This window comes from Talpa europaea (genome assembly GCF_964194135.1).
Source record: "Talpa europaea genome assembly, chromosome: 2".
NCBI lineage: Eukaryota > Metazoa > Chordata > Mammalia > Eulipotyphla > Talpidae > Talpa > Talpa europaea.
In genome coordinates this window covers 95,990,147-96,013,141 of record NC_140068.1, presented here as the reverse complement: position 1 = coordinate 96,013,141, position 22,995 = coordinate 95,990,147, and the positions used below count along the sequence as shown (strand labels likewise).

Genomic DNA, 22,995 nt, shown 5'->3' with positions numbered 1-22,995 from the left:
TTCTTCATGAGGCCCTGTCCAAGGTCACAGAGCAGTTTGGTGGCAAAACAGGGAAGCCACGGTGAGGCCTGTTCCTGCTACTCAGGCTCCCTCAGCGGTGAGCCTGGGAGAACCATTACCCGCCTACACCAAGGGCAGAAGCACAGCAAGTCCCGCCTTCCCCAGGCCTTTCTGCCGCCTTGCATTCCCTTTTCACCTGACAGGCCAGGTCTTAGCGTGGAGTGCACCCTCTCTCCTGGCCCCCAGCCCCCTTGGCTCTCTTCTAATACAGGCTGGAGTTTTATAAAAATATGCAATTTAAAAGACACAAAAGGAATGACAATGGAAAACCTCCCTCCCACCCAGCCCCCAGCCTGCCAGTTCTCCACAGGCAAACACCACACTGACGTTCCAAAAATATTCTCTGCTTATGTATCCCCCCGGACAAATGCAAACACCCGTAGTCACGCTGTAGCTGGTGTTACATGAGTGACAGGACTCAGGGAGGGTCCCGCTCAGGACCAAAGCATTCCCTGGCAGGCCTGCTCTGTGACTTAACCAGTCCCCTGTGCATGGGCATCTGTGTTGACTCCAGCCTTTGCGTTTACAAGCAGTGCTGCAGGAAATAAAATTGAGCATCATCCGTTCACCCATTTGGCTGGAAGCTGAACGCCTAGGGGTGGTGCCTCTGGGTGAAGGACCCGTCCTCTGTAATAGAGACAGGACACCAAGTTGTCCCCATCGAGGCTGGATCCAGTCAATTCCCCATTCCCCGGATGAGTTCCATCTTCGTGCCCATGAGGGCAGGTCCCTCCACCCAGCTCCTGCAGCCACCACCAGCGCACTACCAGAGTTTTCTATGACTTCAAGGCTTCTAGCATGTTCTTTCATGTTCTTAAGAACGTGAGCTGGCCCGAAGTCCTTCATTAAATATCCCTGCCTCTTACTTCTCTAAATCTAAATTCCAAATGTTCTTTATGAAGCGAGTACTGCTTTGTAAGTGCCAAAATGAAGAGGGGAAAAATCAGATTCATTTCTTTGCCTCTTGCAAAGGTGAATCCATTCGCCTTCTTTCCCACCCACCTGCACTGTGCTTAAGTTTGTGGGAAAGTTTGTCTGAGGTTTTCCTAGGAGGAATAGAGCAAAATAAACCTGGGTGCCTAAGAGGAGCAAGGAGGCAAGATGGGTTGTTACTGGGAAAAGAGCAGTAACCCCTGGACAGGTGGGGAGACTGAGCCCAGAGAATGGGAGGGTTATCCTTGGCCAAGGATGCTCATGTGTTGGTGCCGCCTGCCCTGAGCTGGAGGCACAGCTGCTAGTAAAGGGTGGGGGTCCCTTGGAACCCCAGAGTGGACTGAATCCTACAGAGGCTGCCCCCCTACCCCCGCATCCTCCTTGGTCAGGGTCCATAGTTCCCTGTAGTGCAGAGGCGGGGAGGGTCCCCTGGATGTCCCTGTCTGAGCTTCGTAGCTCCTTGTGGGTCAGGCCTGACCTGATCCCTGCCCCGTTGAAGAGCAGGCTCCGGCCCTCTGGGTCCTGTCTCTGACTGCTGAGCCGCTCTTGTCTGGGGTGGCAGTGAGGCCAGGGTGGGGGATGGGACTCGGGCAGCACCCGCCCTCACCCTCGGGCAGCACCCGGCCTAGATTGGAAAGCTGTGATGCCTGCCGACAGATCCAGGGCACACACGGCCACCCCAGTGCTCACAGATCACAGCATCTGACCTGTGGTCCAGGAAGCTGCATGTCTGGGACTCAGGAGACATGTAAGCGTTAATGGAGGCTTTGGAGGTTGGCACGGGGCAGTCAGTTACAGGGGCCCAGCCGCTCAGAGAACTAAAGAGATGCTTGGCCTGCGTCAGAGGTGAGAGGGTCCCTGTTCACAGACTCGGGGAGCTTGGGTCCAGGCTCCAAGTTGGGGTTTCCAAGGGCTGAGGCAAGGGGCTCTGTGTTGGGGATGGGGGAGCTGGGGAGAGTGTTTTGGGCTGGTGCAAAGACCCGTCTGGATCAGGGTGGGCAGTGCTGAGGGGGGCAGAGTTGAGAAACCAACTAGGGTTCTTTGGACCCTACATTGTGCCCGGCCTGGCGCGGACATGTGAAAAGACAAGCCCAGCTGTTGGCTTTGAGGTGCGAGGAAACAAACAACAGATGAAGCAAATACACAAGTGTGTGGCCCTAACTTGTAGCTCTTTGAGACCAGGAGCACAGAAAGTATGCTGCATGTGGTTGGGTGGGCTTCTGAGGTGCCACACTGGAGCTGGGGGGCAGATTTGGGGGAGAGGGGAAGGAGAGGGCTTATGGAAAAGAGATGGGGAGGCGGACAGGAGGGATGCATCAGGGTCAATCTTGGGGTTACCATAGGGATGGTGAGCCAATCCCTGGGCAGGAAGTCCCCATCCCAATGACTTTGGAGCCCTTGTCCCCACAGCGAGTAGAAGCCCCAGGCCTGGAGTGGGGCATGAGGGGCCACTTTACTCACCTCCAGGGATCTCTCTCCTACCCACCCAGCGCATGAGCAGCCCAGCCTGTTGACCACTACCCCACATCTCTCCACCCCTCCACGGCCGCACCATGTCTGGCTCCTACGATGAAGCCTCGCTGGCTACGGAGGAGACCACTGACAGCTTTTGGGAGGTGAGACTTTGATATTCTTCAGATTCTGGGGACCAGACAGTCTGACTGCTTGGAGATCTAGCCACCCACCCACCCTATGGCCTCAGGCCTTGATCCTCAGGCTCTCAGGCCTCAATAAAGCCTTCCATGTCCAGTGGGCTGCTGTAGCCATGGAGTGGCTACACTGAGCTGGAACCCCCTGCCCTTGGTGAGGTCCTTTGGCATATCATTCCCTTCTAATCCTCTGCTCTGGGAGTCCTGGCTCAACTTCCTGGCATTCACACAGACGGGTGCAGCACTTTACAGCTCACACAGCCTTTCCCACCCAACCCTATGTAGTGTGCAAGGGGTGCGGCAATGGTCACAGGGAAGTAGAGTGATTTCCGGGAACCCCATGGCAGCGTAGAAATGGAGACAAGACTAGAAGCTAACATTTGAGGAGCCGCCCAAAATACTTGAGAGCCAGAAAATATTTTTCTCTATTGGCTCCCGAAACCCAAAACGAAAACTGCCAAACCAAAATTAATAAGTGTTTAATGAGATGTCTACAAAACATAATATTATGTCAAGAAGCTGCAGCTCAACTCAACGCTTATATGACTCTACATAAAAATAATAAATGTAGTTCGCAAGAACAAAATGAATAATTCATTTTAGCCCAAGTCCAAATCATAAAAATCCTGCATTTTGTGGCAAGGAGAAAATTATGTGTTAAATGAGATAGTGGGGTGAGGGAACATAGGGACAGTGGGGTGAGATGCAGAGCGCTGGGGCCTACGATTGTGAGACAATCCGGATCCCCCAAGGTGTTACCAGGGAGGAGGGGCAGCGACGCGGTCTGGAAGGGTGGGAGAAGGTGGGAACCGGGAGGACCCGGGATGGGCGTGCGGGCGCCCCCTGCAGGAAGCGGCGAGCAGGGCGGGCAGGGTGGCGGGGAGGCGGGGAGCGCGCGGGAGTACTGCTTGCTGCTTGGCCGCCAGGTGGGGAACTACAAGCGGACGGTGAAGCGCATCGATGACGGCCACCGTCTGTGCAACGACCTGATGAACTGCGTGCAGGAGCGCGCCAAGATCGAGAAGGCGTACGCGCAGCAGCTCACCGACTGGGCCAAGCGCTGGCGCCAGCTCATCGAGAAAGGTGCCCCCCATGTCCAGCCCCTGCACACACCCCAGGTCCTAACTTCGCTGTCTAGATCTGTACCCTACAGCCACAGGACCTTTGCAGATGCTGTCCCCACACCTGCACGCTCCTTCTTCCAGACCATGCCAGGCCTCCTTGTCCTTGTTCAACTTTACATTGCATCACTATTTTAGATTTGATTTAAAGAAGCCCACCTTTTATTTAAAATAATTTAAATGTAGAGAAAAGTTGCAAGAATAGTACAGAGAAAGCCTATATGCATTTTTCTGAGGCGCACCAGTGATTAACATTTTACCACATTTATATTCTCATTCCCTTTCTATTTATATGCTTATTTTTTGAACCATTTAAGTTGGAAACATGATCTTTCACCTTAAATTCTTCATGTGTCTCCTAAGAACATTTGCTTATAAATTATGATTTGATAGTTCAAATTCAGGATATTTAATATAACCTATATATAAATTTTACTATAGCGATTGTGCTGGTCCAGGATCCAGCCCCGAAACATATTGCATTTAGTTGTCCTGTCTATTCCTTTAATCTAGAACAGTTTCAAGTTGGAGTTTATATGTACTAGTGAATGTTTTTCTTTGCTACTCAAATCTAAACCCCAGAGCAGGGTCTGGGCTGCTATTATCCAGCAGAGTACCTGGCAGAGAGTTGATGTCCATTTCATGCCCAAGTGACATGACTGGAATGTCTGGTCCTGGTGGCCTCCTGGCATCTGTCATCAATTGATTCTTGAGTTTTACATTCAGTCAGTTTCCTGGCACTCCCATTATATGCCTGGTACTGTGCTGGGCTTATGAAAGCTTAGAGTCCAGGCTGCCCGCAAAATGGCTCACAACCTGACTATGGAGACAGGCGTGGGCATAGAAGCAGATGCTGTAAGAACTCAGGGAGAGCGACAGGCCTCCGTGTGTGTGAGGGTAGAGGAGTCAGGGAAGGCTTCCCGGAGGAGGTAGCTATATTTGGGCCCTGGAGGATGGATAAAACTGTAGGGGGAACAGAGGGGGATATTTCTGCTGTCACGGGAAGTAAGAGGAAAGCCTCAGAGAAAGGAAACATGAGGGGGCTCTGTGGGCAGGGGGTGACGAGGGCCTTGTGATCCCCATGACCTTTTCTTTAGGACCACAGTATGGCAGCCTAGAGCGTGCCTGGGGTGCCATAATGACGGAGGCAGACAAGGTGAGCGAACTGCACCAGGAGGTGAAGAACAGCTTGCTGAACGAGGACCTGGAGAAGGTCAAGAACTGGCAGAAGGACGCTTATCACAAGCAGATCATGGGCGGCTTCAAGGAGACCAAGGAGGCTGAAGATGGCTTCCGCAAGGCCCAGAAACCCTGGGCCAAGAAGATGAAAGAGGTGCCTGGTGGGCGGCTAAGCCCAGAGGGGCAGTCTGGTCAGAGGGAGGGTGTCTACAGATGGATTGGGGGCCTTCTGGGATTGTGCCCACAGGGGAGGGCACTGCCTTCCAGGAAAAAATACCCATAGATGGGGCAGGCAGTACCCTATGGTAGAGATGCATGGGCAAAAAAGGTTGCGGTCCTCAGGAATGATACCAGCAGTAGCAGGAGGAGAGCAAATTGTGCTCTGGATCCACAGATGGGGTGGGCACTGCACTGCCCCACTGGAGCATGTCTGAAAGGGCAGCGGGCAGTGCCATGCAGGAGACTGCATTATCCCAAAGACCTGGAGCAAGGCTACACATCCCTTCTGCCTTGCAAGGCTGTGTGCTCCCTGGTCCCCGTGGAGTGCGTAGGTGGGAGGGTTGCTGTGTGACCACATTTGCTCCTGCTCACAAGTAGGAGCCCTGCCCCTCCCCCACAGCTAGAGGCAGCCAAGAAGGCCTACCATCTGGCCTGCAAAGAGGAGAAGCTGGCCGTGACACGGGAGATGAACAGCAAGACAGAGCAGTCCGTCACACCGGAGCAGCAGAAGAAGCTGCAGGACAAAGTGGACAAGTGCAAGCAAGATGTGCAGAAGGTCCACGGGGCAGGCCTGTGAGGGCCCCTTGGAGGGGGTGGTGGCTGGGCCCGCAGGCCCAGCTCTCACCTTCCTTTGCCTTGGTGCTCCATATAGACGCAGGAGAAGTATGAGAAGGTGCTGGATGATGTGGGCAAGACCACTCCCCAGTACATGGAGGGCATGGAGCAGGTGTTTGAACAGTGCCAGCAATTTGAAGAAAAGCGGCTGGTCTTCCTCAAGGAGGTGCTGCTGGACATCAAACGTCACCTCAACCTAGCGGAGAACAGCAGGTATCTGGGTGTGGCAGTAGGGGGACATGGGCACAGCCTGCAGAGAGTGGAACTGGGGTGCAGGACATCCTGTCCCTAATTATAGTGACTCGAAGGGCAGGGCTGCAGGGATGCCGGGCCAAGAGGAAGAGGTTTCAGATACAGTGGGTGCCTGGGTGCAAGCTGGCACTTGTCCTGGGTACTGGGGAAACCTCCGCGGGTGGATGTATGAGTGACCAGATGGGGCTGGAGAAGCGATGGGCACTGGGAGTGCCTGGAGCTGCCTACAGGAGATGGCTCCTTGGGAAGCCCACTTGATGCTTGGCTGGGGGCCATGCCTGGTCTCCTGAATGGGCACTGGCCCTCACTGAGGATGTAAAAGGCCATAGTGCATCTAGCCTCCCACCTCTCATCTCCCCTGTGCACAGCTATGTTCACGTGTACCGAGAGTTGGAGCAAGCCATCCGCGGGGCCGACGCCCAGGATGACCTCAGATGGTTCCGAAGCACCAGTGGCCCTGGCATGCCCATGAACTGGCCCCAGTTTGAGGTAGGATGTGTAGGGAATGGAGAAGGGGACTCGAAAAAGGCTGGAAGGGGCTGCAGGGTGCAACCCTCCAGCCCGACTATTCCCTCGGCTCCCTCAGGAGTGGAACCCAGACCTCCCTCACACCGCCGCCAAGAAGGAGAAACAGCCCAAGAAGGCAGAGGGGGTGTCACTGACCAACGCCACTGGGGTGGCGGAGTCCACATCACAGGCTGGGGACCGTGGCAGGTGAGTGCTCCCTGTGGAGCTTCCTGGGGGCCAAAAGGGATCCCACACTAGGACAATTGAATTTTACCTCAGAAAGCAAGAAATCATCTTAATCACAGCAGGTATAGTGGTAGCTAATCCTTCCCCAATGACTACTATTAACTGCTAGGCACTAGTTCTAAGTTTTCCATATATTGACTCATTCAAGCCTCCTAACATGTGAGAAGTATAAATATTCCCAACTTTATAAATGGAGACACTGAAACCTACAGAGGTTAAGTCACTTGCCCAAGGCCACACAGCTAGTTAGTAAGCCTCAGAGCCCAGGAGTCTGCCTCCAGAATCCTCACTCTTAATCACCAGGTTTTACTGCCCCCTCAGATAAGGGCTCAGATGTACCCTGGGGACCCCTTCAGAACCACCCCTCCCCAACACACACACACTCAAGGACTAGAGAGTGCTCATGGTCCTGCCTCCTGTCTGCCTAAGAGCTGTCCGTGAGAGTCACTGACTCTGTTTCCTCTTACATGAGCAACCTCTGGCCCAGGAGGAATTTCACTTGCCCCCTGGGTAGAACTTGCAGCCAGGGCCACCCTAGGGACAAGGCAAGAAGTAATTTTTGCTGGGGCCTGGCGCCTGGGGCCTCTCTCCTCTTCTCAGTGTCAGCAGCTATGATCGGGGCCAGACTTATGCCACCGAGTGGTCAGATGACGAGAGTGGGAACCCATTTGGGGGCAATGAGGCCAATGGGGGTTCCAACCCCTTCGAGGACGACGCCAAGGGAGTGCGTGTGCGGGCACTCTATGACTATGACGGCCAGGAGCAGGACGAGCTCAGCTTCAAGGCTGGTATGGTGGGCTGGGCTGGCAGGGCGGGGCTGGCAGGGCGGGGCCAGAGGGCAGGGGGCAGGGCCAGGTGCGTGGGCATGGCCAAGAACAGGTGAAACTAGGGGGCGGGGAGGTGAGACCCACATCAACTGTGTGGCCAGGGACTGCATGGGTGTCCGGGTGTGGCTGGCCTGACCTCAGGAGTCAGCGTTTGAAGTCGGCCTAACAAGACGGTATTGGAAGGCTTGCCTAGCATGTGGGAATGGGGTTGCAGGCCTCTCCGTGACCCTGGCGACCACCTTTTCTCCGTGTCCCCTTCCTAGGAGATGAGCTCACCAAGCTGGGTGAGGAGGACGAGCAGGGTTGGTGCCGCGGGCGGCTGGACAGCGGGCAGCTGGGCCTCTATCCCGCCAACTACGTGGAGGCCATCTAGCTGCCCCGTCCCCCCAACACACTACCCCTCACTCCTTCCCAGCGCCTCCCCACCTTTCCCGTCTTGACCTCTTGACCCCCTGCCCTCGCCATAGAGTTCCAGACATATTTTCCGATCAAGCTTTTATTTTTTTAAAAGTCAAAACAGAACAAATCAAAAAATACGAAGAGACAGAGCATTAGCAGGGCCTCCTGGAGGCCAGGGCGGTGGGACTTCGGGTGATGACCCCAGGGTAGGCGAGGGGTTTAGGACTCAGTCCAAGAGAGACTTCACAAAATCTGCTCTTTAGATCCCACCAGAGTCTCCTGAGCCCTGAGGGATGTCTCCTGGACCCTTCTACTCTGCCTCACTCCCCAGTTTACCCCAGCCCCCCTTCACCACAGGCTGCCAGTGTCCCTTCTTCTGCGGGCCTGGTTTTCTGACCTCCATCCCCTCCCCACCCCACCTTTTCCCCTTCCACCACCACCCTACTCTCAAAGGCCTGGCTTCCAGACCAGAGAAGGGGGGATTTCCCACTCTTTAGTCTTCCACTTTGCCTTGGGGATCACGGTTATCTCCTCGCCCCACCCCTCAGGGCTAAAGGGGGAATGGTGGCCCTCTTCTCCCACAGGGATTTCCAGGGGTCCCTAGACTCCATCAGACATGAAGAGGGGTGAAGTGGGATTGGTGACAGTGTCAGGGTAGAGAAGGGTGAGCGAGGGAGAGCAATGCTAGGCTCAGCTGAGAGACCAGCGTCCTGCTGGGCCCATTTCCACAACCTGCAGAACGTCAGACTCTTCCCCTGGAGCCACTCTCCTCAGTAAATTACAGAGACCCCCACCTTCTCTTAGAAGTCCTCAGGCAGGGGGGACCCCAAAGCCCAGGGCAAAGCCAGCAACAGTAGCAGCCCTCTCCCGTTTCCTGGGGAGGAGGGCATCTTGGCCACCCGCCCCTCTCCCTTCCTCCCTCTATGTCTATCTGCAACCGCAGAATTACTGGGCTCCGCATCAGCCTCCCTGAGACCAAGCCTTGTGCCTGCAAGGGTCTCCTATCCCTCTCTCCTGGGGAGAGGAGGTGTGGGGGGAATGATACACCTCCATCCTGAGACTCTCAGGGGACAGCCTGCAGCCAGTGGGGGTGGCATGGGTTTGGCTGAAATGGAGGGAGGAGCCCTGTCCTTCAGGAGCTGGACAGGGGTGGGCTTTCCTCCTTGTCCCCACCCCTAGCCCTGGAGCAACACCCCCCCTCCCAAACTCCCATTACCGCTGGCAGCCCTTCTACTTCCTCAAGCCTGTGTCTCAGTTAAAGGACTTTTGGGGGTGGGCAGAGGGAAAAGCGAGTCCAGAGCAGAAATGTCTCCTCTGGTTGGTGGAAGAAAGTGGTGCTGGATTATCAGGTGCCAGCCTCTCACATGGGAGGGGTGCTGGGAAGCAGATCAGGGCACGATAAGACCCCAAGAGGTGGGGTTATGACTGGAGGAGAAGCCTCTTAGGGACCTCTCAGGTGAGGCCCTGAGTCCTCCCACAGCACTGGAGGCCACTTGCTCACAGCTGATGCCACTTGGAAGCCTGGCAACTGCAGGCCCCTCCTTCTCCCCACATCACTGGGCCTCCAGCTCAAGACAGCTTGATAGCCCTGCCCCTCCATCACCCCCCAGAACACCTTTACTCCCTGCTTCTTCTCCCAACAGCCCATGATAAATGATCTTAGACACCAACCCCAAGGTCCTGACCCTGTTCATGTGGGCACAGAAGATCCTGGAAGATTCTGGTGCAGGCCTGAGCTGGGCCAGGGGAGTTGGGAGGGTGGGAATAATGGCATCCCACAGATAGGCAGAATCTCCCTATCACTCCCCTTCTCGTCACTATCTACTCTCTGGGCCTCTGCTGCAGCCAGAGATATGTCCTAGGCCCCTCAGAGTCTGAAGCAAGATTTCCCAAGCCCTCAACCCTTCCAACTCCAACAAAAGCTTCTTCAGCCTCTCCCCCAGTTAGGAGTTGGGGTTGGGGGCCTCTGCCCCTCACCACGTGCCCTTGGAAGATAGGAAGCCCACACAGCTGCACCTTGGGGCCTGGGCTCCCCCTCTCTGTGCCAGCGGCTTCTCAGCACCTAGGGAGGGGCTGTGGCCCGGCTGGACCCCAGGCCTGTCCCCCTCTGAATTCCAGCTGCCCACTGTGGGGCAGAGACTCGAAACTCCATTCCTTCTGAGCAGCCACCTCTGTGGCCCCTTTGGGACCACTCTTGGTCTCCAGGCGCCTCAGGACCTCGGGGCGGTAGGGCCTCCCACCTAGAAATCCCCTGGAGCCAGCCCCCCACCCCGTCAGTGCTGGTGTCAGGCACGCAACACAAGAGTGTGGGAGCCGCACCCCTCACCGTGCCCACCGCCGTGCCCACCGCTGCCTGTAGCCCCCGCCCGCACCCTCGATGCTGCACGGGCCGCCCTGCGGGCTCGGCGAGTGAAGTGTGTTGTCCCCAGTTAACCACCGTCGTCTGGCAGCCCGGTTCTGCGGGGAGCCCGGGCTGCCCCCACCCGCCATCCGCCGCCCTCGGCTTCCTGACTCCATTAGTCCGACACTTGTGAAACTCCGAGAAGTGCTGTGGTCTCAGCAATGCACCTGTTTTGTACATGATTGTGTAATTTAAAGGTATATAAATACAAAAATATATATATATATAAGTTGTGATTGTATGACTGTGGATAAAATCCAGAACTGTGTCAACCTGGCTGCATGTTGTCATCTTGAGTCTCGCGTTGTCTTTCGAACCCTCCGAGAGCCAATCTGGGGTTGGGCTGACTGCCGGGGAGGTGGGCCAGTACCTGCACGCGTATCTGTACATGGAAGGTTACACTGGACACCCAGGCTCCTGAGGCCTTTAGGGTTCCAGGTACCTGGTGATCAGCACTGACGCAGAGAGCTGGGGCTTCCAGGATCCCAAACTCACAGTTCCAGGGTAAAATTTGACCCTCAAATAGGTTTCAGTTTTAATTTTTTTTTAAAGATTTATTTTTATACAAGAACTGGGGTACAGGCCAGGGGTGCGGGAGGGTGAGAGGATTCACCAGAGAGAGTGTGGGGAGCAGAACCAGAACAGGTAGACTTACGAAATACACTGCTGAGGGGAGCAGCAGGTGAGACAGGAGAGGTCTGCTGCACCATGTGGGTAGCTCCCTGGCTGGCCGGGAATCAAACCCATGCTGCAGAGGCTGTGGACAGCTTCACAGCACTGCTCTCAACCTGCTGCACCACCGGGGAGGCCCCTAGGTTTCAGTTTTTAAAGCAAGATTCTAAAAGTGACTGCTGAGGCCTGTGGACCTTGGTTGTCCACAGTCCCAGGCTCCCTATGGCTGACAGCAGGCCAGACCTGTGTCCTGCCTGACCTCTGACAGCATTTCTGTTGGGACCCCTGTGAGAGTTCCTCCAGGAGGTGTTCTCAGGGGCTGGGGCAGAACTGGGGCTCTGGGTTCTCTGTTCTGCCATACCAGGTCCTGCCCCAGGTCTCGTTTGCCCGCCAAGCTCCTGCTCCAGACTTGCCCCCTCCCACTCACCCCCACCCCCAGCTGGTCTCTTCTAGGGCAGGTCAGACACTCCAGGTCCAGTCCTAGACTTGCCATCAGTTTCACGGTGTCCCCACCCTAGGCCCCAGTCCCCCCAGTCTGGTTAATTGTTTCTCTGAGGATCCTTTGGCCCTGACATAAGCCCTTAATTCAAACATACTAAAGCACACTACAGTCCCTCTTCGCCACAGTTTCCAGCCTCGGGGCAAGCTCAGGGCAGGGAGAATAGATTGAGAAGGGGGTTAAATCTATTCTCTACCTCATTTCCCTTAATCCCTACCCACCCACCCCCCATCTCTAAACGAAGCCCCAGGGTTTAGCCAAACACAGACAAAAGTTTGCCTTGTCTAATTTACCAGGCTGCTCTATGCAGTTATGGGGAGCCTTGGAGGTCGGGTCCTGAGAACAGCGTCAGGGAAAGCCTAGCGGAAGGGCTCTGCCCAGCAGGTGCACAGAGGAGGAAGGAGAATCGGAGGGTTGCTGCCAGCACACAGGTGTCACTGGATGGGTGTGCCCGCCAAGGGACGTGTGCCTCGTGGCAGAGCACACACTGGGGAGCTGCCCCACCTGAACCCCAAACCTCCCCCTTCCTGGAGCAGCTCCAGCTCCTACTCCTCATCCCTAATTCCCTTCCCTTTCCTCCCTCCCAGCCTCTGCCTGAGATCCAGGCCTCTTCAGGCCCAGTCCCAGCAGAGACATAAGCAGGTGGCTCTAGGGACTCAGTTGGGGGCAGGGCGGTTGGGTGGAGACAAACCAGTTTAGCAAAGCCCAGTGGGTTCTGGCCCAGGTCCCAGTCTCCCCCCTCCGGGGGAGTGGGCAGACAGCAGGGGCCCAGGGAGGCACAGGCCTGGGGCAGGTCTCCTCCCCCTCTCCCCGGTCCTGGTCCAGTCCCAGCTGACAGATGCCAAAGTGCTATTTGCTCACTGCCAGGAGTAAACTTTATTCTGGAGACAATAAAGTTGCTGGGGGCAGAAGACAGACTACAGGGCAGCAATTAACCCTTGGTGGCCTGGGTGGCACTGGCTCCCTATCTTGTCTCCTGGAAGCCTGTCCTCAGAGGCTAAGGGTGCTGACCAGTTGTGGAGGGAGCGAGAGACATGTCCTGGTGGGCTCAGTCCCCCTGGTTGGCTGTGTGACTGTGAGCAAGTTGCCTAACTGCTCTGGCCTCAGTTTAATCATCAGCAAAATGAGGGAGTGACTTCTCTGGAACTTGCATTGGGAAGGCACATGGCAAAAAGGAGTAGAAGCATCTAGTAATAGTCCTCAGGATTCATGAGTTGAGTGAATAGATGTGAGGGAAGCATGAGGAAGCTGGGGCCCTACTTCTCCGGAAATACACTCACTATAGCCCCTACCCTTTCCCCTTCATGGGCTCGCACCCCTCACACCCCACTCACAGGGCTCACAGCTTCGCAGAGGGCACTGTTGAGGTCTACGACCTTGCTCTTCAGGAGAGAAAAACCAAGAGAGCCAACCACTCTTCCACCATATTTGTTGCAGAGTCAGCATCCCATAAAGGGGACTGAAGTTCCCTCCTTCCACCGAACCCCCGCTGCTGCCCAGTCCCAGAAGCCCCTGGATTGTCCAAGCAGAGACAAAGGTCCTAAGGAGTCTGCACAGGAGGTTCGGCTCCTGACCCACCCCAAGAAGAAAGCCCCATCCACAGCAGAACAAGAGGAGGACACATCCCTTTTCTCCAGGATTATGTGTAGATCCTCTTCAGCCACAGCTCACCTCCCCCTCCTTTCAGCCCACACTTGGGTGTCAGGAGATGGGGTGACTGTTCTAGTCCCTTCTTGGCCTTGAGTACTCATTCTCTCTCTCCTATAAGCTTCTACCAATCAATGAACTCTTTCCTTTTAGGTGTAGCTCAATGCCACCTCCCCCAGGAAGCCTCCCTTGACCACCCCAGGCCCCTGTGACCATAACCATTTTGAGCATTGATGATCCCTGACCTGTGCCACTCACTCACTGCACAGACTGGGGCCGTATCAGGTCTCTAAGATCTTTATTACCCATTCCTTGGGGTACCCTTTTCTCCAACTCATGGTGCAACACCATGCCAGGTATGGTACAGAATGGGTGGCATCAAGCACTGGACCAAGAAGCCTTGGGTCAAGTCACTGCCATTCTGTCGGCTCTGCTCTTGGAAATCTGGGGTCAGAAGCTGGGTGAAGGGAAGGCCTTCTCTGGGGAGCAGTGAACACTGAGGACAGCCCTGGCTTCCTCCAGCCTCCAGGACCTGGCACATGAGCAGTCAAGCCTGAGGAGGAAGCACTCCCTGGGCCCCAGCGAGTTCATTTGTACCCCTGGGAGTGGGGGCGGCCCTCTCCCTGACCTTGGATGCCTATTCCAGAGGATTGGCCTGTCCGCCAGCCCAGGGCCTGGTGGAGGCAAGAGCAGGCAAGTGGGAGGTCTGGCGAGGGTGAGTTCCAGGCCTGGGACCCGCGGCCGCAGCTCAGATGGGATGCACGAACTGGTAGACGAGGCGCTGGGAGATGTCTGGCTTCCGGATGATGCCCTTCTTGTAATACTGGCGAATGGAGCGGCTCAGCTTGTCGTAGTTCATGGCTGGACGGTTCTTGCGGATGCCCCACAGTCGGGCCACCTGGGCGGAGTCCTCAATTTTGAAGATGCCTGGGGGGAGCAGGAGGGCCCAGAGAGAGCCAGCGATCCCATGGGGGTGGCAGGAGGGAGAGAGATGTAGATCAAAGGTCAGTCCCTCGGAAAGCCAAGGCAGGAAACTAGTGCCGGCTCCGGTGAGGCTGTAGGGGCATAATGCCCACCCCATGTTGTGGTTAAAGAAACGTGTGCAAAGCATGTGCCACAGGGCCCAGCGAGTGGAAGTTAGTGCAGGTAGGGTCACTGGTGTGTGTCAGTGGGTTATTTGGCATCCTGAGGTCCTAGCCATGCCAGCCTCTGCTCCTACTCTGGGATTTGTGCATCCTACATAGAAATGCTGTGGGACCCTGGGCTGTGCCCATGGCTCATTTGGCAAGATCACCTCCTGCCCCTCCTCCTCACTACCTTCGCCCTTGCATCCCCAAGCCTGAAATGCTTCTTTGCCATTCTGTCACCTCAGGCCACATAGCCCTTTCTGGCAGGATTAATGAATAGGAGGTGGTGGAAAGAGGATTTGGAGCCAGGTCAGTCCGGGTATGAATCCTAGCTTTGCCATTTCCTACCACAGAATCTGTCTATATAGCCTCCATTGCCCCCATCTGTAAGAGACCACCGAAAAAGCGCTCAGAGCAGAGCCGGAAGGAAGTGCCCCTTGGAATGAGTTATTACACTGTTAGTATCTCTAGTTCTCATTCTAACCCCCCTGGCAGGGCACAGGATAGCATACCCCTCCAGGAAGCCTTCCCAGACCATCCTACCCTTGCTGACCTCCCTTCCCTAGGACTCTATTATTGGACCATCTGCCCAGAGGACTGGCTCACTCTCTGTCTCAAATAAATACACAGGGTCATCATACCTTGCACAATAATTTTCCTCTACAATCCCCCAACCCCTTCTGGTGCTCTACACTCAAACCCAGAGTCACCTCCACTGTGAAGTCCTCCTGGCTTATAGGCACAGTTGCCTGCATGGCCCCACTATGCTTTGCACCTGTTTCTCTATTTCACTGTTTCTCCTATAAGACTACAGGCCCCCTGAGGACAGGGTGCAGCTGAATCCTTTTTCACACCTTCAGGACACTAATTCTTTGTAAATGTTGGCTGAGCAACCAGGAGGTATCAGTAAAGGTTTGGTAGATGAGTGGACCTAGTCCATTTTACAGATAAGAAGACTGAGGTCCAGGCACCCGCAGGTACTAATGACCTGAGGGGGCCTAGAGTCTAGGTCTTGGCTCTGGGCCTTTTTCAAAATACACACACACCCATGTCCAATGAAGCTGCAACTAGCCACGTGTGACATTGAGCTTTTGAAATGTGGCAAGTCTCAACTGAGATGTGAAATCCACACCAAATTTTGAAGACTTAATATTAAGTATTTTATTAATAATGTCTATATCAATATTTTAATATTCAATTTTATGTAATTTTTAATGTTCTACAGGCAATTTAGATAATATTTTATTAGTGATTTTCTATGATAATAAATTAGAACATCGGGTTATATAAAAGTATTATTAAAATTAAATTCACCTGTTTAGAAAATGTTTTTAAAGTGGCTACTTGAAAATCTAAGATGACAGTCACATAGGACTTAATGCCAGTGAAGTTCTGAGAAATGTATCGCCAGGCGATTTTCTCCTTGTCAACATTACAGCTTGAACGTGATCATGCAGACCTGGCGGACGAGCCCAGCACACACCTAGGCTACGTGGCATGGCCAACCAGGCCCCCATGTTCACTGTCTGTCCCCCACCGGAACATCTTTAATGGACATGAAATGGTGGCTCACGTGGACACTGTATTTTTCCTTGGACACCACCCATGCCCCCTGTGAAGTTATACTGTTTTGGGAACAGACACTGTGTCCCGTTCTTGGCAGTTTGAAGTCCCCACCGTATCTCAGGATTGTGCAGCGTTGGGGATCTGAAGCCGGACAGGGCCTGGCCAGGGGACAGACCTGGACACTTGTCGTACCCGGCCCAGGGGCTGGTCCGACGACAGTGGCACATCTGGCATTCAGACATGAATCCAAGGTGCAGGGGTATCTCCACCACCCTGCCCAGCCCCGCCCCTCCCTGTGCCAGGCAGGTAACCTCAGGCCCGTGTTCTCGCTACCCCGGCCCCATGTGCCCCCACAGGGCGCCCTGCTCACCCTTCTCCTTGTTGAGCCACCGGATGAAGCGGCCGTAGCTGTGGGGCTTGAGCAGCAGCTCCTTGAGGAACTGCCACAGGTGGATGGGCTGCCCGGAGCAGGATGAGTCCACCTCGCTGTCGGTCCAGCTCTCCTCGTTGGTGGAGGCTGGGCAGCCAGGGAGGGTGGCAGTGAGTGGGGAGCCCCTGCCTTTGGGCAGCCACCCCCCACCCAGCCCAGGCCCCTCCCTGCCCTGCCTGTACTCACCGCAATAGTGAATCTCCCCAGGGGAAGTCCTCTCTTTCATCCAGGCCGCTGCGGGGCAAGGAGAAGAGGTTTGGGGACCCAGGAGACACGCAGGGCAGAGGAGGGAGTTTGGGTGGGACTTTGGGGATGGAGAAGCCCCTCTGTGGCTGGGGGTTTCCCTGGTGGTTCCCTCCTTCCCTCCAGTCAGAGAAGACAATTTTGTTTTTAAAAAGCCTTTTCCTGGGAGGAATTTGAGGATTCAGAACTGGGAGGGCCTCAGAGATCCTACACACAGCTCCATGTTGCTCAGGTGAGGAGACCGGAAGTCGAGCCATGCCCTGCCTCTCTCTCCTCCCCTATGGAATGAGCCAGGACATCCCCTCACAGAGTGTGCAAGGTTCCAGGGCGAGGAAGTCTGCATAGCGCCTTGCTCGGTGCCCATCATAATAAAAGGCTCCCTGCCCTCCAGTTGCCAAGTTCGCAAGCCCTTCCACCCCTCCTGCCCTCCAGCTGGCCCCTCTCTGTCTTTCCCTCCTGCGGACCCAGGGAGGATGGGAGATGGCGGAGGCAGCCAGCTTCTGCCCACGTCACCATGCGGTTCTCAGACTGGCACTGACCCCTGCCCTTGCCAGCCACTGGGTCGGGGCAGGACATTGGTCATGGACTGGGCCATACCGTGTGTCCTGTGCCCTTATTCACCCCATGGGTCCTGTGCCCTTACTGAGCAAGCATGGGGTCCTCCAAAGCACACGGCTCTGTGCAGGGCACAGTGGATGCCCAATGAGATTGAGACCATTTAAACATTAAGGGGTGGCATCCACATAGACACTGATGGGGAACAAGGCCCCAGATACACTGTTAGTGCAGAATAGTGGGGTACTCATACTATTTATGTCCAAAGAAGGTAAAACGACAAATACATTTGCTTGTATATGCACAGGCAAGGTACCCTAGCAAGGGTACCCCTAGGGCACCCCCAGCAAGTCACCCTAGAAACTGGTGACAGCCTCTGGGGAAGGGGGTTAGAGGGGTTGGGGGTGGGATGGAGACTAACTTCCCATGGTGTTGTATTTTGCACTATGCTCTTTTCATCAATTGTGCACACTTATTAGCTCCTTACTTCTTTAATGAAAAACAACACTAAACAAAGAGGATTTTAAATGGATTTCATCATCCCATCAGCTCTGACATCCCCAGGCGTCACAGTTTAAGTTCCACCTTCTCACTTCCCATGTGCTCTGTCCGAAGTTCTGTGAGCAGAGCTTGGCCAGGGTGGGGAGTGGGGCAGGGCTGCTGAGTTCGCCCAGGACCCAAGCAGGCAGCTGCGGTTGGGGCTGGGATTCAGAACAGAGCCCAGACAGAGAGCCTGGGGCCTTCCCAGAAGACAGGAAGCTCCCGACTGGCATCCTACCTAAACCACCCTCCTCAGTGTCCCTGGCCTGGAGTCCAAGAGGGGCCGGTCCCACCCCCGCCAGGTCCCACCTGATTTCCAGATGTCCAGGTGGGCGTGCAGCACGTCCCCGCCCAGGGGCGAGCGCTGGCGGAACTGCTCCTCCGACATGGCACACAGCTCCTTGCCCCCCAGCTCCTGGAAGGCCTTGCCCACCGGGGGCAGCCGGTACTGGTGCTCTGTCCACAGAAGCCACTTCTGCACGTTGCCAGGGCTCCAGTCCACGGGGTCTGTGCAAAAGACACTCATCAGCTCCTGGCTGCTCCGGGGCACTGCCCTGAACGTGACCCGCTCTGATGGGTTGCTCTTGAGCTTGTGGCCTGGGACCACGGACTCTGGGGGTGGGGCCAGACAGGGCCTGGAGGGACTCTGCAGAGGGGGTCACCCAAGGAGAAGGGGAATGGGGGTGAGAGAGAAGTCTGAGCCCCCAAAACACACTTCAGTCAGGGAAGAGTAGTCTAGGGCCTCTGTATCCCCTACCTCATTCCAGCTTTTAGTCGTTTCCCAGATCCTAACAACCCCTCCAAAGGATCCTTCGGGAAGGCCCCGCTTTGGAGGTGACAGTGACATTAAACTAGAAACAACTGAGTTTCTCTCCCAGATGGAGTCTTGCTTCACCCTCCCTCCTCTAAGCCCTCACGGAACTAAAGAAAAACCCAACCAGGAATCAGTTGTACAACCCCACCCTGACCACACTTGACAGATGAGGAAACTGAGGTGTGGATTTCCATCCCCCGTCCAAAGGGCTGGGCTTGGGCTGGGCGCCCTGAGCTAGCTGCTCATTTCCCCAGGGGCTTAAAGGAGTGAATGGTAGGGCCCAGGGTGGCATCAGAGGCCAGAAAGGGAGTTCCTGGCCAGGTCACAGGTGTGCCCGGGGCTGTGTACTGGCGGGGCACACAGGTGGGGGTCAGGTTGTTGGACACGGTCACAATGGGGCCTGCAAGTGAACACTGTGGTCTAAGCTGGTGCCCCAACTGGGTGACCTGCAGGCTGGGCTGCCCTCACTTCAGAAACCCATTTTCCTCCCCAGGGTCAAAGCAATTTGTTTCTGTCCCCATTGTTCAGAGGGCAGGCCCGTCCCAGCCTGCTGTGGGAGTGGTGGCACTGTGAGAGACGCTCCCGGGGGTGGGAGGACCGGTGTGCGCACTTGAAGGGACTAGGCATGGGCCTGGAGCTGACTCAAGGGGGACACAAGCGGGGACTATCAGGCGGCAGGAACCCAAACCAGATCACTTGAGGGGGAGTGGGCCTGAGGGCTGCATGAAGACTCTCCCCTGGGTGCAAGCAGCACAGAGAGCAGCCTGTTCAAATGCCAAGGTCCAAAGACCAAGGACCTGGGTCAGGCTTGCTTAAAGCTGGAGAAATGATGAGCGACGGGGCGGGAGAGCCAGCAGCCCCTGGGCCCACCACATCAGCTCCATAGCTTCATTTTCCCTGCCCTGGCAGACACATGTGTGCCCAGCCCCCTGAGCACCCCTCTTTATCAGAGCCCTTGTCACCACGGGACCAGTGACACACTTATCTCTGTATTCATGACCTGCTTCCCTCCTGTAATTCCAGCTTCATGAATGAAGGGGCTATTGGGCTGTCTTCTCTACTCAATTTCCCTGTGCTCGTACAGGGCCAGGCATATTAAGAAGTTCTGGTTTTGGGGCCTCCCTGGTGGCACAAGGGGTTGAGACGCAACCTGTGAAGCTGTCTGCAGCCTCTGCAGCACAAGTTCAATCACCGGCCAGGGAGCTACCCACATGGAGCAGCAGACCTCTCCTGTCTCACCCGCTGCTCCCCTTAGCAGTGTATTTCAGTCAGTCTGCTGGTTCTGCTTCCCACTCTGTCTCTGGTGAATCCTCTCAACCCCCACACCTCTGGCCTGTACCCCAGTTCTTGTATGCATAAATAAATAAATAAATCTTTTAAAAAAAGAAGTTCCGTTTTTTCGAGCATCTATTATGTGCAAGTTGCTATCCTAGAAACTGGGGGTGTAGCAGTGAGCAAAACAAGTGAAAATCCTCTTCCTCGGGGTGTGTACATTCCAGTAGGAGAGACGGACAGTGAACAAGATAAAACATGCAGGGCCTCCCTGGTGGTGCAAGGGGTTAAGCACCACCCTGTGAAGCAATCCGCAGCCTCTGTAGCACGAGTTGGATCCCCGACCAGCCAGGGAGCAACCCACATGGCACAGCACACCTCTCCTGTCTCGCCCGCTGTTCCCCTCAGCAGTGTATTTCAGTCAGTCTGCCTGTTCTGCTCCCCACTCTGTCTCTGATGAATCCTCTCACCCCCGCCCCTCATCTCTGGCCTGTACCCCAGCTCTTGTATGCATAAATAAATAAATCTTAAAAAAAAAAAAGAGATAAAACATGCAGCTCACCTGACAGCACAAAGTGCCACTAGAGAAAGAAAACAGGTCGGACAAAGAAGTGGGAATATGGGCAGTCAATTCACTTCCCCTGGTCAGTGATCAGGAAGCCTCATGGAGGGGGTGATCTGAGTCGGGACTCACAGGAGGTGAGGGGTAAGGCATATTTGGGGGAGCAGTGTACTAGGTGGAACAACCAGCAGGTGTGAAGGTGTGAATGTTGAGGGAGCAGCCAAGAGGCAGGTGTGGCTGGAGCACAGTGAAGCAGGAGAGCGTGGACATGAGTCCGAGGGTGGACCAGATGTAGAGCTCAAGTCTGTTCCATCCTGCACCTTCCCAGTGGGGCATTGGGCTGGGCGTCTGGGCACAGAGAAATCTGGCACCTCCCAGGCCAGGCTCACAGCTGCTGTATGTTTGGGGTTAAGCAGATGTGCAGAAGCTTCAGCATCCCTGGGGCTACCTGGTGTGGGGCCAGGGGTGGCCAGAGTGCAGCAGGCAGTGCCCCTCTGGCCCCTGGCCCCCCAGTGCTGCCTATGCCCTCCGGGAGACTGTGGGGACTGACCTGCAGTGATGTTGAGCAGCTTGCAGGCGGTCTCGATGTCCTTGAGCACCTCGCCCACCACCATGGACTGCACCTGCTCCAGCGAGTGCTCCTCCAGGCTCAGCCCTGGCGGCGCCAAGTCCAGGCTGCCCCCTGGGGCTTGGCTGTCGATGACTGGGCACTGCTCAGGCTCGTCAGGCGGCTCCTCCCGAGTGCTGGCCCCGGGGCCCTTGGCGGCCCAGCCGTTGTCCTCGGGATACAGCATGTCGAAGTAGGAGAGGTAAAAGGCAGAGAGGCCCTGCTCGGGTGTGGCGGGAGGGCTGGGGCTCCAGTCCTGTCTCTCGGGCCCCACCGAGCCCCCTGCCACCTTTTCCAGGCCTGTCCGCAACACAGCGTCGGGGGGCAGCAGGAGGCGGCTGGGGGGCACGCTGCTCAGGCCCGGGCTGGCGCTGCCCATGCCGCTGCTGCTCGGGTTGGTGGCTGTGTCTACAGAAATGAAAAAGGAAGGAGAGTCAGGTTCTGGCAGCTTCCCCGTCCCCATGGGGGCCGCTAAGCTGGTTACAGGGATGAGGGGCCCCGTGGGAAGTGGCTGGGCCTGGGACAGGGTTGGGGCTTCTGGGTCACTGGGTAGCTAGGACAGGGCTGTGCAGACAAGCCTTCTGGTTGGGAAAGACAGTGGTGGGAGAGGGGGTGGGACTGAAAACAGCTCCCTCTCTGCCCCAGGAACCAGGTTGGCGGCGGGGAGCAGTGAGTCCTTACCAAGACAGCGAGCTTAAGACAAACTTCTGAGGTCCCTAACCTCATGCAGGCCTCACGATGGAAAGTCTGATTAGTTCCATTTGGTAGATGAGCCCATTGAGGCCAGGACAAGAAGCCTTTAGTGTCCAGCCTCTGTCCCTGCCTGACCCGTACCCGGACCCCAGTGCACTGGTCTGTGGAGCAAGTTCCTTCTGAGAGCTAACCTAGATCTTCCCTGCCATAGCAAAGCTCATTTTCTTTCATTCTGCCCACGAAGGGGAAGGGAAGAGAGAAGGCACCAGCAGCTGCACCAGTCAGGTGAAGGAAGAGAGGAGCCAGTGAGGGATGTGGCAGGATCGACTCCCCTGATAAGTTGGGGAGAAGATTCTCTTCCCCCGCCTAGGGCCATTTGGGGCGGGGTGTAAATAAATTCCAGATGAAAAGCTACTGAGGCAGCCACTGAGCTGGCACACTCATAGGTGTGCCAGGCATGCCTGCCTCTTGGGGCTGGGGTCCTGGTGTCCCCCACTGTGTTCTCCCTTGTAAGGTGCTGCCCCCAGGGCCCTCCCAGCTCCCAGAATCCTCCACTCCCCTCACACCCCAGAAGAATGTGCAGCTGCCTGAGGTGGTACCCAGTGTAAATGTAACCTTAGTGTAAGTGTAAGAGGTGGTGCCCAGTGTAAAGACCTCAGGTTGCTTTCCTGGAGGGGCAGGGGTGCCCTGGGGAACAAGAGAGTCCTCCAGCTCTCCTCCCTACTGCCCAGCGCCCCAGGGAGCATTATGAGGCCTCAACACCAGGAACTAGTCTCCTCCCTCCCATTGGTCACCCCGGCTCTGCATTGCTTGGGTCCTCTTCTCTGAGCCCCAAGTTGGAGTGTAGGTTTGGGTGAGGCAGAGCCTTGAGACATGTACAGACACCATGACACGGAGGTTTCTGTGATTTGTGGGTCCAGAGACTCAAGAATAAATTAGGACAGGGGTGGATGTAAGATGTGCCCAACAGCACAGGGGACTGGAGAAGAGGAAAGGAGCAGATGAGCCAGTCAAAGGCAAGATATGGTGTGTGCTTCCTCGGGGGTATTTCTATTTTAAGCAGTGGCATCTCCAAATGTGGTGCCCAGGCCAGAGGTGTCGGCACCTCCTGGGAATTTGTGAGAAACGAGAATTCCCAGGCTCACCTCAGAGCTACCCAATCAGACGCTCCAGAGGGGGGCCCAGCAATGCACCTCAACAGGCAGCTTGGGTGACTCTGATGCATGTTCATCAGAGAATTGCTGCTTTTAAAAGGCATCTGGCCAATACAAGGGGGAGAATTGAGTCGAAGGCTGGTGGGTCTCCTGGTGGAAATTTTGGTGCCACGCTGGGACAGTCACCTGAACCCGCCTTGAGTCAC

At 55.7% G+C, this 22,995-nt stretch overlaps 2 protein-coding genes across 3 annotated transcripts; one reads left to right on the top strand and one right to left on the bottom strand.

Annotated features, from left to right (window-relative positions):
- Nucleotides 1-2,546: 2,546 nt before the first annotated feature.
- PACSIN1 (protein kinase C and casein kinase substrate in neurons 1) lies at nt 2,547-7,981 on the top strand (the record flags this gene model as incomplete). The annotated part of the gene is made up of 9 exons (XM_084256715.1): nt 2,547-2,609; nt 3,569-3,725; nt 4,861-5,096; nt 5,562-5,717; nt 5,814-5,989; nt 6,397-6,517; nt 6,615-6,742; nt 7,382-7,569; nt 7,872-7,981. 9 exons carry the CDS (start codon nt 2,547-2,549, stop codon nt 7,979-7,981), a joined length of 1,335 nt encoding a protein of 444 aa, XP_084112841.1.
- Nucleotides 7,982-13,974: 5,993 nt separating this feature from the next.
- On the bottom strand, nt 13,975-21,405 carry SPDEF (SAM pointed domain containing ETS transcription factor; the record flags this gene model as incomplete). 2 transcript variants are annotated; one of them, XM_084228000.1, is made up of 5 exons in its annotated part: nt 13,975-14,153; nt 16,290-16,436; nt 16,536-16,583; nt 17,997-18,194; nt 20,886-21,405. In XM_084228000.1, 5 exons carry the CDS (start codon nt 21,403-21,405, stop codon nt 13,975-13,977), a joined length of 1,092 nt encoding a protein of 363 aa, XP_084084126.1. The 2 variants fall into 2 exon arrangements, with proteins under 2 accessions (XP_084084126.1, XP_084084127.1); XM_084228001.1 differs by lacking the exon at nt 16,536-16,583 and having other exon boundaries at nt 20,886-21,321.
- Nucleotides 21,406-22,995: the final 1,590 nt, after the last annotated feature.